Source organism: Rhinolophus hipposideros, assembly GCF_964194185.1.
Source record: "Rhinolophus hipposideros genome assembly, chromosome: 14".
Taxonomy (NCBI): domain Eukaryota; kingdom Metazoa; phylum Chordata; class Mammalia; order Chiroptera; family Rhinolophidae; genus Rhinolophus; species Rhinolophus hipposideros.
Window position 1 is genome coordinate 49,689,956 of NC_138060.1, and position 14,300 is coordinate 49,704,255.

At 47.6% G+C, this 14,300-nt stretch overlaps 1 protein-coding gene across 3 annotated transcripts in view; it reads right to left on the reverse strand.

The window, feature by feature from the left end:
• OSBPL10 (oxysterol binding protein like 10) overlaps positions 1-14,300 on the reverse strand; it is a 257,267-nt gene that overhangs the window by 9,203 nt on the left and 233,764 nt on the right. For all 3 annotated transcript variants that reach the window (XM_081073386.1, XM_081073388.1, XM_081073387.1), the window contains one exon: positions 7,578-8,055. In XM_081073386.1, coding sequence (XP_080929512.1) covers positions 7,578-8,055 — 478 coding nt within the window. The remainder of the gene's footprint in view (positions 1-7,577; positions 8,056-14,300) is intronic.

Here is a 14,300-nt window from a genome sequence, read left to right on the forward strand (position 1 = left end):
AGGTAATGGGAAGGAACCTGGTGACACGAAGGGGCTGAGAAAAGGGCCCACGGGCAGAACGGGGGATGGTGTGTACAGGTATGGCCAAGTCAGGAGGGTCCAGACCTTGTGTTTCAAACTGCAAAAAAGAATGTTAAGGCGTTTTGACTTTATCCTCAGAGCAACAGAGACAACTTCAATTCAAGAAATCAGACTGGGCAGCTGCTGTCAGCAACCCAGGAGGGTATCGGCCATGCACTGGAGCTCGGCACGCATAACCCACCCATCTCTACCTAGATCAGGGGTTCTCCATCCTAGGACCCAAGCATTAAGGATGAATAGGTTTAATCCTCTTTAAACAATGCAAAAGTATGTGGGTGGGTTGTCTATTTTTCTAGGGAAAAGGGTCACAGTTTTCATTAAATTCCCAAAGGCTGATATGAAGGCCCCCTCCCCCCCAAAAAAAACACACAAACTCCCAGAGCTGCTAAATAGTTTGTGAAGTGCACGCAGGTGCCCAGCGAGGGCTGAAATCCAGCCCTTGCTTTGGCTCGTCTGGCCGGCCACCCACAGGGCTGCCTCTGTGTTAACAGGCAGCATTTCACTTCACACGGAGGCCCACCGTGCAGGCTGGCAGAGGCCCTGAGTTGTTCTGTATCCGGCACATTCTCGGCATCTCTTCCCAGCACTGGGGCTGAGCTCCCTGTACACCTGCCCTCACAGCTCCACTTCAGCTCATTCTGGGCGATTATCAAGGGCACTGAGTCAGACACCAGTGTCTCAGTCCTTATAGTTTCTGATCAGGACCCTTCTGATCAGGAGGAGAATGGCCAAGCCTGATCTCTCTTTCCTGTTTCCCAACCTGCTTTGTGTCTGACTTCCCTGAATTAGGTTGCTTGAAAAGACAGCCCAAAGCAGACGGAAAAGTGTAGCTAACGCCAAACACAAACATGAGACCAACTGTCAAGAAGAACCAGAAGTAAAAGTTGAAAAGAAAGAGGTCACCTCGGATTCCCCTTCCTGCCCCAGTTCTACTCACACGCCACCTGGTTCCTCGAATGCCAGCCACAATCTCAGTCTCCTGGCAGCGGGGAGAAGCCCCAGCCCCTTAGAGGATGTTAGTCACCCCGCCTTCGAGGCCTCAAAGAAGACGGTCCCCCTGCCCTCTGTTCCCATGGACCACTTGGTAGGGAAATCCTCCCAGGTGGCCAATGTGTCTCTCTGACAGCACCCCTTCCTCCCTGATGTGTGTGGTGTCCCTGTCTTGTGGTCAGCACTTCCTGTCCTTAACTGGGAGTACCTGCGGACTCTTGCCCATTTGTATATCTTGCCAGCAGCCTCTCCCTTCAGATCAGGACCACACACAGCCATGAGCTGCACATGCTCAGTCTTCTTGGTCTCATTCACTAATACAACCTTAGCAAGGTAGGCCCATACAACTGATGTTTTCTTTCCAACAGATTTACATAGAGAATATGCCACACCGTTTTTTAAAGACCTGGATGAGTTCTTAGAGGATCATTCCAAGTCACTCACCAGCCTGGTGATCTTAACTTCTCTGTGACTCAGTTTCCTCATCTCAGTTTCATCACCAGGGATAATGGTGCCTGTGCTTCACAGGGTTGTGGTGAGGATGGGAAGGCAATTCTGAAACTCAGCTCCAAGCACACAGCCTGATGATACACCACCATGATACCGAACGTTTTATATCCTAATCACTCCTCTCTCTTTAAACCAGCTGTCTTGATGGGTGGATTCTTAACGACAGTATTTCCATTTGAGAATAGAGAGGAAATCACAAAGTCTGGCGGTGGGATGAAGAGATAGATGGGAGGCATCCTTAGATGCCAGTCATCTTTAGAGAAATCTCTTCTAAACCAAGGTGAAATTGCTGTCAAATTCCCAGAAGTCAGTGAGCTGCACAGCGAAGCTGGTTTGAAGGCACTGGCCAGATCACATTCCTTTGGCTCTTTTCTGAAAATCTATAAATGGGTGCTCGCTCATTAAATCACCTGTAAAGGCTTCTCAACACTAACTCCTTTTTTCACGGTTGCACAAAAAAATACCTGCCCCTAATAGGAACAAAAGACCAAATATATTAAAACTAGACTTATGGATGGGATCACAAATGAAAGCTACTTTTGCATCAGCCTAAGAGCTGAGAGGAGCTGAAAAATGCCCCCCAAAAACAAAAACAAATCAATCTTTCCATCCTCAAGATGAGACACACGCATTTCAAATCCCCACAACCTGATTTATCAATAAACATAAGGCCAAGCATTAAAATTTTCAAACTGATAAATTTAAAATAATTTTGTACCCGATCTCAATCCGAGGAACCAAAATAGTCTGAGAGCACGTTTACTCTGGAAAGCACAGAATCACAGAGAGTAGCTCTGGGGAATTGGTCTGCAGGCATCAGCGGCATCCACATTCATCAGCACCGAGCAAACGTGTCACTTCTCTTACTAGAACTAATTGCCTTTCCCTACAGACTCAATTAAGAGGCTGTGCCATTTGCTGAGCACCAGCTCTGGTGTTTGGGGCGGGGGGGGGGGGGGGGGGGGGGGGAGGGAGGCGGGTTGTGAGAGCAGCTGAATAGGCCTTGGCTCACCAGCAGGGTGGAGGTAATGAGGAGAGGGGCCTCTGCTTCCCCATGGACATAGCTGGTGGGGTGACTGAACACGTCTCAATTAGGGGCTTTCAGTGTCAGAGCTCAGGAACCGTGGGGGGTGGGGTAGGCTCTGAGCTGCAATCTAAGTGATTTCAAGGCATAATGAAGAACCTCATAATGGCATTTTATTATAGCCAAATATGCCACAGCCTAAGGTGTAATTTTAAAAAAAAGCCCATGTACAAAATTTCAAGGGGACCCATCTAAGATCTAAAGTTTAAAATGAGGGGTTGAAAAAAAGGTTACTTCAAACACAATCAACCAATTCATGGAAGGGTGGCTGGATCCGTGCAGGAAATACGTGAGAAAAAGAAAAACATCCCACCTTCCAATGCCTGCTGTCCAAAGGAGCTCTGAGTACAGGAACCAGAACCTTTTGCTTTGAAGTTTGGGGATTCTTGGAAGTATTTTGTGTGGCAAAATAAGATCATGTGTGTCACAGAGTGAACACGTAATTAATATGAAGGCGGGCGTGGCTACTGAAGGACTCAGATGGCAAACTTAAGGTCTTCAAGAATGAGCCCAGCGGTCCCCTGACCTGTCCCAGGTCTGTCCACACCAGGAACACACTGAGTGGGTGGCTAAGAAGGGCTATGTCCAGGGAGCGAGCCTACCCGAGTCTCTTTTCAGAATTTCCTTCTTGATTTCAACACTCTCCTGAGAAGTTCTAAGTTGAATTTTCAGGCAGGTAGAAAAAGTGTGAACAGCAAATTCTAATTCAGCTTCAGGAATGGCCACAGCAGAGGGCCTCAGGAGAGGGCTTTACATGGTTTCTAACCCCTGCAGGAAGAGCTTTGTCTGCATCTCCCAGCGTGCCTGGGGCTGTGCAGAGGGCATTACAGGCCCCAGCCCCTAGGAACAGCCTGTCAGGAACAGGGGAGCTAAGACGCTGGGACGTCAGAGAACGACCGACCTTATGGAGACACAGACACTTAACTACCAACAAGAGAAACGGAAACTGTTGGCTCACAGCAGGGGACAGAGTGGGGAAAACAGGGATGCAAGGACCCCACCACTCTCAAGTGAAGTTCCCGAGGAGATGGACGGAGGCCATGGATTCTGCTGGGCCAAGGAAGGAGCCCTGAGGGAAATATGGCTTAAATGGAAGGGCTGGAGACCCGGGAGGGCTGACAGGATAGATGAGGGTACAGATAATCGAGGAAGATGGGAGAGAAGAGCAAATGGGCTGGGAGGGAAGAAATAGCATTGAAACAGGCACACAGGCTATGTTCTTACCCACCCACTCCTCACCAGAGCCCAGACCTCTGGTGGATGGATGGCTGTGGGTGGGCGGGTGGGGCACCTGCTATTTGGTGAGAAAAGGAAGCATCACAGAGGCTACAGAAAGACTTGCATTTCTCAGAAGAAGTCCCTAAATCATTAGAAACAGATTTGCAAATCGTTACCATTGGGGAAAATTTCCAGATATTCTTCTATATCAAGAATCCCTGCTTTGGGGCCGGGCCGGTGGCTCAGGCAGTTAGAGCTCCATGCTCCTAACTCCAAAGGCTGCCGGTTTGATTCCCACATGGGCCAGTGGGCTCTCAACCACAAGGTTGCCAGTTCAATTCCTCGAGTCCCACAAGGGATGGTGGGCTCTGCCCCCTGCAACTAAGATTGAACACGGACGGCACCGTGAGCTGAGCTGCCACTGAGCTCCCAGATGGCTCAGTTGGTTGGAGCGCATCCTCTCAACCACAAGGTTGCCGTTTCCACTCCTGCAAGGGATGGTGGGCTGCACCCCCTGCAACTAGCAACGGCAACTGGACCTGGAGCTGAGCTGCGCTCTCCACAACTAGGATTGAAAGGACAACAACTTGACTTGGAAAAAAGGCCTGGAAGTACACACTGTTCCCCAATAAAGTCCTGTTCCCCTTCGCCAATAAAATCTTTTTTTTAAAAAAAAAGAATCCTTGCTTTGGGGTCTCAGAGACTGGGAGGTGTCCAGCCTACTCATATGCCCTAATTTAAGTGTCTGTGGTTTTCCCACGCGTTCACCTGTGGCAACAGGTGTTTCTGCTGAGTGCAGGGAAATACCCAGAAAGGAACTTGAATACTTTCTGTGTACCAGAAAATACATTTGGTTTTATCAGACGCTATTATATCCATAGCGCACTTATTATCTCAGATTTAAAGTGTGAGTGTGTGTGTGTGTATATATGTGTGTGTGTGTGTGTGTGTGTGTGTGTGTGTGTAGGAGGGAGGAAGAGAAAAGAAACAACTTGTCTGCCTACTTCTAGCTTTGCCACAGAGCCCTCCCCATTCCCACCTTCAGTCTAGTCTTCACACCAGCAGCCATGAGGATGCTGCCAAAATCATATCCACCCTCCACTGACCCCCATCTCACTCAGAGAAAAAGCCAAGTCCCTCCAGGCCCCCCAAACCAGTCCCCATGATCTGGCCCCTGCTCTCTGACCTTGTCTCGTCTACCTGATCCCCCACTCACTCTGCTCCAGCCTCATGGGCCTCAAGGATGTTCTCAGAGGACCCAGCCACACACTCACACTTCAGGTATTCGACTTGCTGTTGTTTCTGCTAAGAACACCCTTCCTTAAGCCATCTCCATGGCTTACTCTCTCCCCTTCTTCAAGCCTTTACGCAAAGGTTCCGTTCTCCTCGAGGTCGCCCTATTAGAAATTGCAACATACCCACGGTCATCCTTTTCTGCTTTGTCTCGTTAGACCCAGCCATCACCTGCCATTGCAGATTTCTTGCACGTATCGTGTCTTCTGTCTGACTCATCATCTATTAGAACGTCAGCTCCCCAAGGGCAGGAATTTCTGTCTCTCCTGGTCTCATGCTGACTCGCTCAGTCCCATCTGGGACATGAATCACCCCTTCGTCCAGTGTATCCACACTATATATCCTATCCGCTCGCTAGTCACTTCGTAGTTCTCTGGGTTATCAGATTAACCCAAAGCACAAGAGTAATTTAAACGTATCATAGGTATATGTGTATGGGAAACAACAGCACATGTAGCGATTGGTGCTATCTGTGGTTTCAGGTATCCCGTTGGCTTACAGGAAGTTCATCTTTCCATCCCATCTACTTCTCCAGCCCCCAGCCCAGTTTCCTTGACTGGTGCTCTTCATTTTTTGGACATCTGAATGCTGGAGGGCTGTGGGGATTGGTGCTCAAGGTCTTAAATTACAAATTTTTACCTCAGCGGGGACCTCCCCCCAGAACCCCAGCCTGTATATACAACTGTCAACTCAAGCACTCTGCTTGAATGCCTACCCCATAACACAACCGAACTGAGCTCCTATACTCTCCCTCTAAACTAGCTCTCCCTCCCCCAGCCTTTGTCTTCCCACCTCAATTAATGGCTATTCTGTCCTTCAGGTAGCTCAGCTCAGAAGCCTTGGCGTCTCCTTTCTCTCATACGCACGTCCCATCCACAGGCAGAACCTTTCGGATCACTATACTTCAGAAGCCACCCAGACTTACCACGTTTTACCTCTTCCACCATTTCCACCCGAGTCCAAGCCAACAGCATCTCTGGCCTGGATTATTATCATAATCTCCTGACTGGTCTCCTTGCTTCCATCTTTACCCCTCTTATGGTCTATTTTCAACAAGCAGCTGAAACAATCTTCCTAAATGATAAGTCAGATCATGATACTCTTTTGCTCAAAACCCTCAATGGCTTCACAGCTCACTCAGTAGAAAAGCCAACACCTCTAGCAATGGCTCCACGGCCCGACGTGACCTGGCCACAGTCTCCTCTCTGACCTTGTCTTCTCCAATCCCTGCCTCATTCACTCTGCTCCAGGCATACGGGCTTCCCATCTCCCACCCACATGTCGGGACCTACGCCTGGTTCTTCTGTTGCACACATTCTTCCCCTGGTCACCTTGTCCTTTATCACCCACTTCAGGTCTTTGCTCAAATGTCACCTTAGTGAGGCCTTCCCCGCTGCTATCCCATCCCACCCTAAAGCTCCACTGCCCTCTCCCCACCACTTCCAGGTCCCTTCTCTGCTTTGTTTTTCTCCATAGTTGGAAAATACTTTCCAACACAACAAACATACTTCTATTTCCCTAGTAGAATAGAATAGAAGCTTCATGAAGACAGAGACTTTTTTGGTCTGCTTTGTGCATAGAAGTATCTATAGCTCTTAAGACAGTGTCTGGCATCTAGTCGATGCTGAATAAAAATGTGCTAAGTGAATGGTGTTCTTATTTCATGGGGTTTGGGAAGGGCTTCCAAGTATCCATGCACTCCATGAAACTGAAAGCCAAACTGTGGGTTGGATTTTTTTTTTCCTGAGAAATGAATCTATTGCCTTAGCGTCTCAAAAGGATTTGTGACTCAAAAAAAAGTTAAAGAACCACTAATACAGATGCTTGAATTTAACAAGAATATTATAGGTTTCTTCAACAATGAGTCAACTTCATTCACAGCTATTTGCTAAAACAGATACGTGTAATCTAGGAGTGGTTTGATTACACTGTGTTCTTCCTTCAGACTCTGTAGCACAGAGTCCAGAGATTTGCCTTGGGAATTTTAGGAGCACGTTTTGAATAGGCAGTACTATTATCCTCATTGTCTCTGAGCCAGAGAAACCATTGAGAATAAATAAAAGTGTGTCTCACGGATTTGGAGCCAACTCTAATATGCATGCAAATCTGAAAATAAAGCGGATGTAAGGCGGTTCACACACATGCGCACAACATGTAAAGATCCAGGTGGGCGGCGAGTTAAGCAATCAGCTGTATCCCACCTCGTCCATCACTTTGGTGTCACTGGGAAATCACCAGGACCTGGTCTTCAAGTAACAAAATTCATCCCTCCTGTCCACGCCCCGCCCCCCCCCAGACAATTTCAAAACAAAATACAAAGAACACACACAAAATCATCCATCACGTATACAAATGTCACTGTGTAAGAGTGAAACTCCATCAAACATACGACATGGCTTACCTTCGCCTATCATGGAGACCCCCACGGACATGCCCAGGAACTTGCTTTTGGTCCACACGTGAGTGTTGATGCACAGTCTCTTCTCCTTGCACTCACAATAGAAGCAGGAGATGGGCGGGTGATGGGACACTTGCTCAGCTACAAACCTTAGTCTGTAGCTTTTGGAAGGGTCATTGGCCATTGGGGGTTCGTGGCCGGGAGGAGAGTGGGGAGCAGTCCTCTTTGGCTGGACGCTGTCCTTGGGAACTTCCCAGGAGCAGTGAAACGTCTCACCAATGATGGGGTTGTAGGGCTTCTTGGCCAACGCCCCCTTGCGGCCCTCATGGAAGGCTGTGAGATAATACTCCACGAAGCAAATGACCCTCTCCTCTGGCGTGGCTCCTGCAGTTACGGCCAGTAGCAGGTCTGGGTGTGCCATGAAGTCTGCATACATCTCCAGCAAGGATCGCTTCTCCAGAATGAATGTGGGAAGCACCACCTGCATTTGGAAGGAGACCAAGTCAGACAGAAATCCCTGTTTACATGAAAAGGAAAAAAAACCCGAAGGCTGCAACTGCCATCAAGCAAATTCACAATGGCTTCTGCCAGGGAAGGGTTTCTTTGGATTTGTACACAAACAACAAATCAGGGTAAAAACTATTGAAGAAAGTGGGAATGGCTGCCATGGTGGCACCAATGCCAACCCAGCTCTATGAATAAGACTTTCCTGAGCGATCTTTGCTCACCAGGGCTAAAACAACAGCTTCTGTCTCTCCACTGCCACCACTCTCCTAACACACAGCCCCCTTTTTACTCCCCATAATTTAGAGATGTGGTGAAAAAGAGCTTGGAAGGCCTCTTTCATGTTTATCAGGCTGAACCACGGGGGCTCAGTGTGTTCCCACAAACATGGATATTAGGCTTTCTTGGTGCCACATCAAAGCGGGTCCAGGTAGACCAGAACCCACCCCAACATGATCAAGGCAGGTAGGAGTGTGGAACGGGCCCCTGGCTCAGGTCTCCAGGCCAATGTCCACAGAGCTGCCACAGAGAAGAGGAGCCATTTGTGGAGGCTGCGCCACAAGGCTGGACCAGAAGACACGAGCGGAAGTTACAAAGCAGGCTGGCATTTAATAGAGAACCTTCTGCTAAATGGACTGGCACCTGTAGGAGTGTTACTGGCCCTATTACCATAGAGAAGGAGAAATCCGGACGGCTGTGTCTGGGGCTGGGCAAAGAGACCCCTCACTGATCTAAAGTAGATCTAGGTAGTCACTCCCCACACAAGCCCACAGGACGGCAACCTAATGATTAGGTCATTTAAAGCAAATGAGAGACATTCGAAAACTGGGCTGGAGAGCAGGTAACTCATTGCTATTACAGATACACGAAAGAGAGAGTCTGTTTCTCACGGCTCTGGGAGGGTTTTACAATGACAGTTACAGGGTGTTAATAACCCACCCACTTAGCATGCCACAGCTCGCTTTGACCTGGAGCATCTCATATTGACTGAGGGGAGAGGAGTTCAAGCAAGATGACCAAGGTCATGCAGCAGGGTTACGCTCCCTCCTTCCGCGACCACATCTGTCCTTCCTTCACATGGGTCCCTAACTCCCATGAAAACATGTGCCAGGGGCACATCACTGACTTGTGACTACCACGGCTTACAGATCTGTCACCTTGCCTCCACGTCAGCTTACTAAGGCCCTTCGTTGCGAAGGATGTAGATACAATGGAAGAGACATATCCTGACAGAGACAGACAGGCAGACATGAGATCAGCAATGCAGACATTTCAGAGGAAACTAGAGAAAGCCTAGCCCACTTCGTATCTTTGTGAATGCCTCTCTATCTTTCATTTAAAAACAGTCAGAGGAAAACATACCTGTGTTAAGTAAAAAAGCAGCCAGATGTAAAATTGAGCTTACACTACAACCCAAGTATCATAAAAAGATCTCAAATGTTAGCATTTGTCTCGGTGATAGAAATGAGTGATTTTCACTTTTTTTTTTAATATCTTTCTGCTTTGCTTTTATAATATGCTGGAAGAAGAAACATTATCTAAAACACAACTATGCAACTTCAAGGGAATTTCCTGATTTTTCTTTCAGCCACAACTTGACAAAAGTGAAAATCTGGTTGCTCAAGGATACTAGCCGGCCAGGAAAAGCACACCTTGGCTCAGGTGGCCCTCAGATGCCACTGTTATGGCTTCCTATGTCTTTTGTGGGCCAGGTTATCATTCAGTAGCCATCCCCTTGCTCTCCGGGATCTGCTCTTCCAATGGAGCTCCCAGGGGCCAGGCTGCTGTGTTCTCCCCGTGGCCTCCCACCATGCAGGTGGCCGATGGCAGAATAAAAACGGAGGTACAATAGCCCCCAAACACTCACCATCTCTTCCTTTCCCATCCCTAGAGCCACTCAAGGTCTCCCCTAGAAACTCCCCAGACAGGCTGTACAGGTTGAAAACTTCCGATTGAAGGAGCAGTGGAAACCCCCTCAAGGAGGCCAAATCAACTAAAAAGGAAAAGAAGCCACAAATGTTCGTATGGCCAGACCGTCCCCAAACCACTCCACTTCCGGCTCACTTCCTTCCCAGGGCCCAGGGGGCCCTCTGCTCAGGGAGCAGGCAGAGTTACTCGGAGGGAGGTCAGCCCTGACATACAGAACGCCAAGTGAAGATGATTCTATGACCTTGACGCACATCCTTCTCCCCACCCTGTGGCAATGGGGCTTCTCTGGCTACAAGTCCACCTCTGGTCAGCAAGACCGTTCGTGTTTGTACCCACGCTTGAGTGACAAGGAAAGAATCAGCTACAACATCTATTCATGGTGTACTTTTGAAACGGGCAAGAATTGAAAGCGGTTTTTTTTTGCCTTAGTCAGCGTTTCCGAACTCAGAGGCTGAAGAATTAAGGCAGCATAAATAAGAAGAAGGACTCTGTTCAGAATCCCAAATCACTGAACATCAGAACCAAGAAGGACCTTTAAGACGATGGAATTCAATGCCTCCTAGGTGAGGGGACAGAGACTGGGGAGGACGGGAGAGAAGGCACCCTGCCAGGCGTGGGGCAGGCAGGGGACCTCAGGGCTCCCAACTGCCACCCTCAAGTTCTTTCCGTTACCCCTGACACCGTGATTGTCTGTTTTGGGCTAATGAGAACATTTTCTTTCCCTCAGAGGACTAGCAAGATAAGAGTTCACTGGACATAAGAACTGGAAATGTGGGGCTACCCATCACCCCATCTACTGTCACTGATGAATAAATCAGTGGGGGGAGCAGGAGGTAGCACAGGGGAGAGGGTGGGACATGAGCCCCACCATCTACTCCCTTGCAATGGCAAGGCAGTTCACCAGTCCAAAAGCTGTCATTAACATTACAGTCAGGAGGGACACCTTTGGCAATTAAGAAAGCACTCGCATGGTGCCCTCTTTCCGGAAAACACAGCTGTAGCTTCTAACTGGCCTTCCAGCTTTCTGTCATGGCCCCCTTACTTCTTCTCCACACCACAGCCACATTCATCTTTCTAAAATCTCCATAAGAGGTGAATAAAGTCTAATTTGGACTCCACCTCTCTCTAGTCTCCCATTATCCCTCACTTTCTGCCCCCAAGCCTCCCCCCACCACACACACACATTAACTCCTATTACCTTTTTCTGCCTGTTCTCTTGCCTTCAGCTCAATGGTAACCTCTGTGAAGTTTCTTCTGACAGCTCCTGCTCCCAAGGCTAAACCAACAGCCCCCTTCTTCATAACTTCATTGCACCCCACATATATCTCCATCATAGCATCCACAATGCTCTTTTTGCTCTTATTAAAGCCATAAAGAACATTGTTTGGATAATTTGGGAAAGTTTTACTATGGGCCGTATATGAAATAGCATTGTGTCAATGTTAAATTTCCCAAGTATGACAAATGTAATTTGTAGGAGAATGTCCCTGTAGGAGATACTCACCGATGGATGTAGGGGGGAACTGTCATCTCTACAACATACTCTGAAATGGTCCATCAAAAAATGAACTACACATATATATGCACATGTATATTTGGGGTTTCAGAGGGAGAGAGAAGGGCAGGCAGAGAGAGAAACAGAGAAATAGAAAAAGGCAGGGGAGGAGAGATTGGGAGAGAGGAATGAAGAAGAAATAAATGCAAAGAGGCAAAATGTTAACAATTGGTCAATAAAGGTGATATATGGACGTTCATTGTACTATTCTTGCAACTCTACTATAGATTAGAAAATGTGCAAAATAAAAAGTTGGAGGAAAAAGGCTCTATTAGGGATGCAATACCTGAGAACTTATCAATTTTCAAAGACAACCCTCCTGAAATTGCCGACTCAAAAATTATGGTCTCACAGCCAACGCCAAGTCCAACCCACTGGATATATATTCTGCACCTGATAGTGATACTGTAGCTTTGTCAGAGCTGGGGAAAGTAGAACACCTGGAGAGATGGGTTGGGAGTGGAATGACTGTTTCCCCTTTCATCTGGTTGGGATGCTCTGACAGAGTTTTGTGCAGAACACCAGATCGATGCCTTTCAAAAGCAGCACCCTGCACACACTGGGCAAGATATCATATTTTTCATTAAAGCAGATTTCTGTCTCTCCTACGATCTCCCTGCCTTTTTTATTTATTTATTTAGGGTGCCTTTGCAAATAAGTCACTTAATCATCTGTTCTTTGGGTGGTGGACCTGGAGATACAGAGCCAAGAAATGGTGAGTACTAATTGGGCTGTCTGCCTCCAACGGAGAGGTGAGTGATGGCCCAGCTGCGCCGACGGATGGCATCCAAATGGCGAGAATCGCTGCTGCAGATTTATGGAGCTATCAATAAAGGCTGCCTTTTCTCCCGTTAACATAATTAAGACAATGAACAATTCGGGGAAAAGGGAAAAATAAAAGAGAATATCTGCACTCGGGGCTCAGAAAACAATTAATTACATTTAAAGCTGCATCAATCTAGAAGTAAATAATCTTCAGGTTGGGCTCTTAGAACTTGGAAATAATTGATCACCCATTGAGAAAGTCAAAGGGCCCCCACAGAAAGAGGGATAGTCCCTTCCCCCCAACGGAGAACACAGCAGGCCTCTGCAAAGGCAGGCCCAGGGCAGGCGCATTTTTCTCCAAAGACATGTCAGTTAACTTAATAACCTTGAGAGTTATCTACACAGTACTCTGTCCTTAGACTGGCAAACCCACCCAGTGCAAACAAGCAAGCCAAGAGAGGCCGAGACCACCCACCAAGAGTGACCTATGGAATCTTTTAAGGAAGTCAAGAGAAATACACAAAAATCCAACCTTACAAAATAAAGGGCAGATAATTCACACTGCCAAAGGTTTCTCTCCTGAGCTAACAGGGGGCTCCCCTGGCTTTCCTTAAAGCGTCAGCTCCATTCACACCCATCTCAAGGTGCTTAGAACATCATGGAAGGCATTCATTTAAAGTTTTGTTAGAAAATTTGAAATATAATTTTATTCTATTTCCTCAGAGTCCCAGACCTTGGCTTGCAGAAGGGACTCAGCTGTGAGCTCCGGTTCATGGCTTGGCAGCTCTAGCCACGTGCCCGTGGGCAGCTTCATGTCTCCCAGACTCACTTCCTCTGCTGTCAAATGGGGCAAAGAAGAATACCAGCCTCCGGGGGCTTTTGGAGGAATATTAAATGATAGTGTAAAATTGGCCCAGTGCCCACCCAGCACATAGTAAATGCTCACTCTGCTAGAGACCAGGGGACGATAAAGACAACAGAGATCAGTCATAAAGTTGTCACCTAAATTTCAGTGACAAAGCTGAAGACTAAAAGCAAGTTCCCTGAAGACCAGAGCAACCCCTGGGACCACCTCGGATGTTTCTGTAAATAATCAATTTTTTGAGAAAAAGGAGAAATAATTGTATAAAGCAAGAAAAGTGTTGTAAGCATGCATGAAATGTTTCCAACATAAACCATTTATAGCATTGAAGCCCGCCACAGTGCTTTAGGCGTCTCATTATGTTGTTCAATCTTCTCCATAACCTGTGAGCAGGTGAGACTAGTTCTTTTTATAGGTGAAAAAACTAAAGCTCAGAAAGCTTTTATAATTTACAGAAGGCTAAATATAAGTAGAAAGATGGAATGTGAGCCAATTCTGATTGGTCAAGGCCTATGATGGACCCCTCATGGCCACACCCAGGAGGCCTGAAGACTCACGGGAATTCCTTCCAGGAGAGCAGGATTGATGAGCTTCTGCCAACTGCACAGGGAAGGAAGCATGGAGATGACACACGCTGCCCCCACATGACACGTGGTACAGACAAGCTTAGGGCAGCCTGGTCACTACTGTATCTTCTATTAAAAGAAGAACATTTCAGGATAGGGAGCAGGCTTTGCTTGACAGCGCATTATTATAAAAACAAGATTTGGAGAGAAGAGTTGAAGGTATCAGGAAAGGGATTGGAAGCGTTCTAAATTCACTGTTCTAGAAGATCTCCCTCCCATCTGAATCTGTAAAATTGGAGTTGAGGCTAAATCTCCTGAGGAATCCATACTGGCTACCAATAGGCACACCTGGGATCTGGTTCTTACCTGTCACCACCACCTCCGTAATCTCAGTCTCTAGCATCCCACTCTCCACCCATCACCGTTGACGTCCCAACTCACTCCGCCTCATCCCCAGCTACACCAAAACCTGCTGACCTTGTCCTGTCCACCACCCATCTGCCTGTGGCTTCCATACCACCGTACACTTACTCCCTTTCATCTGC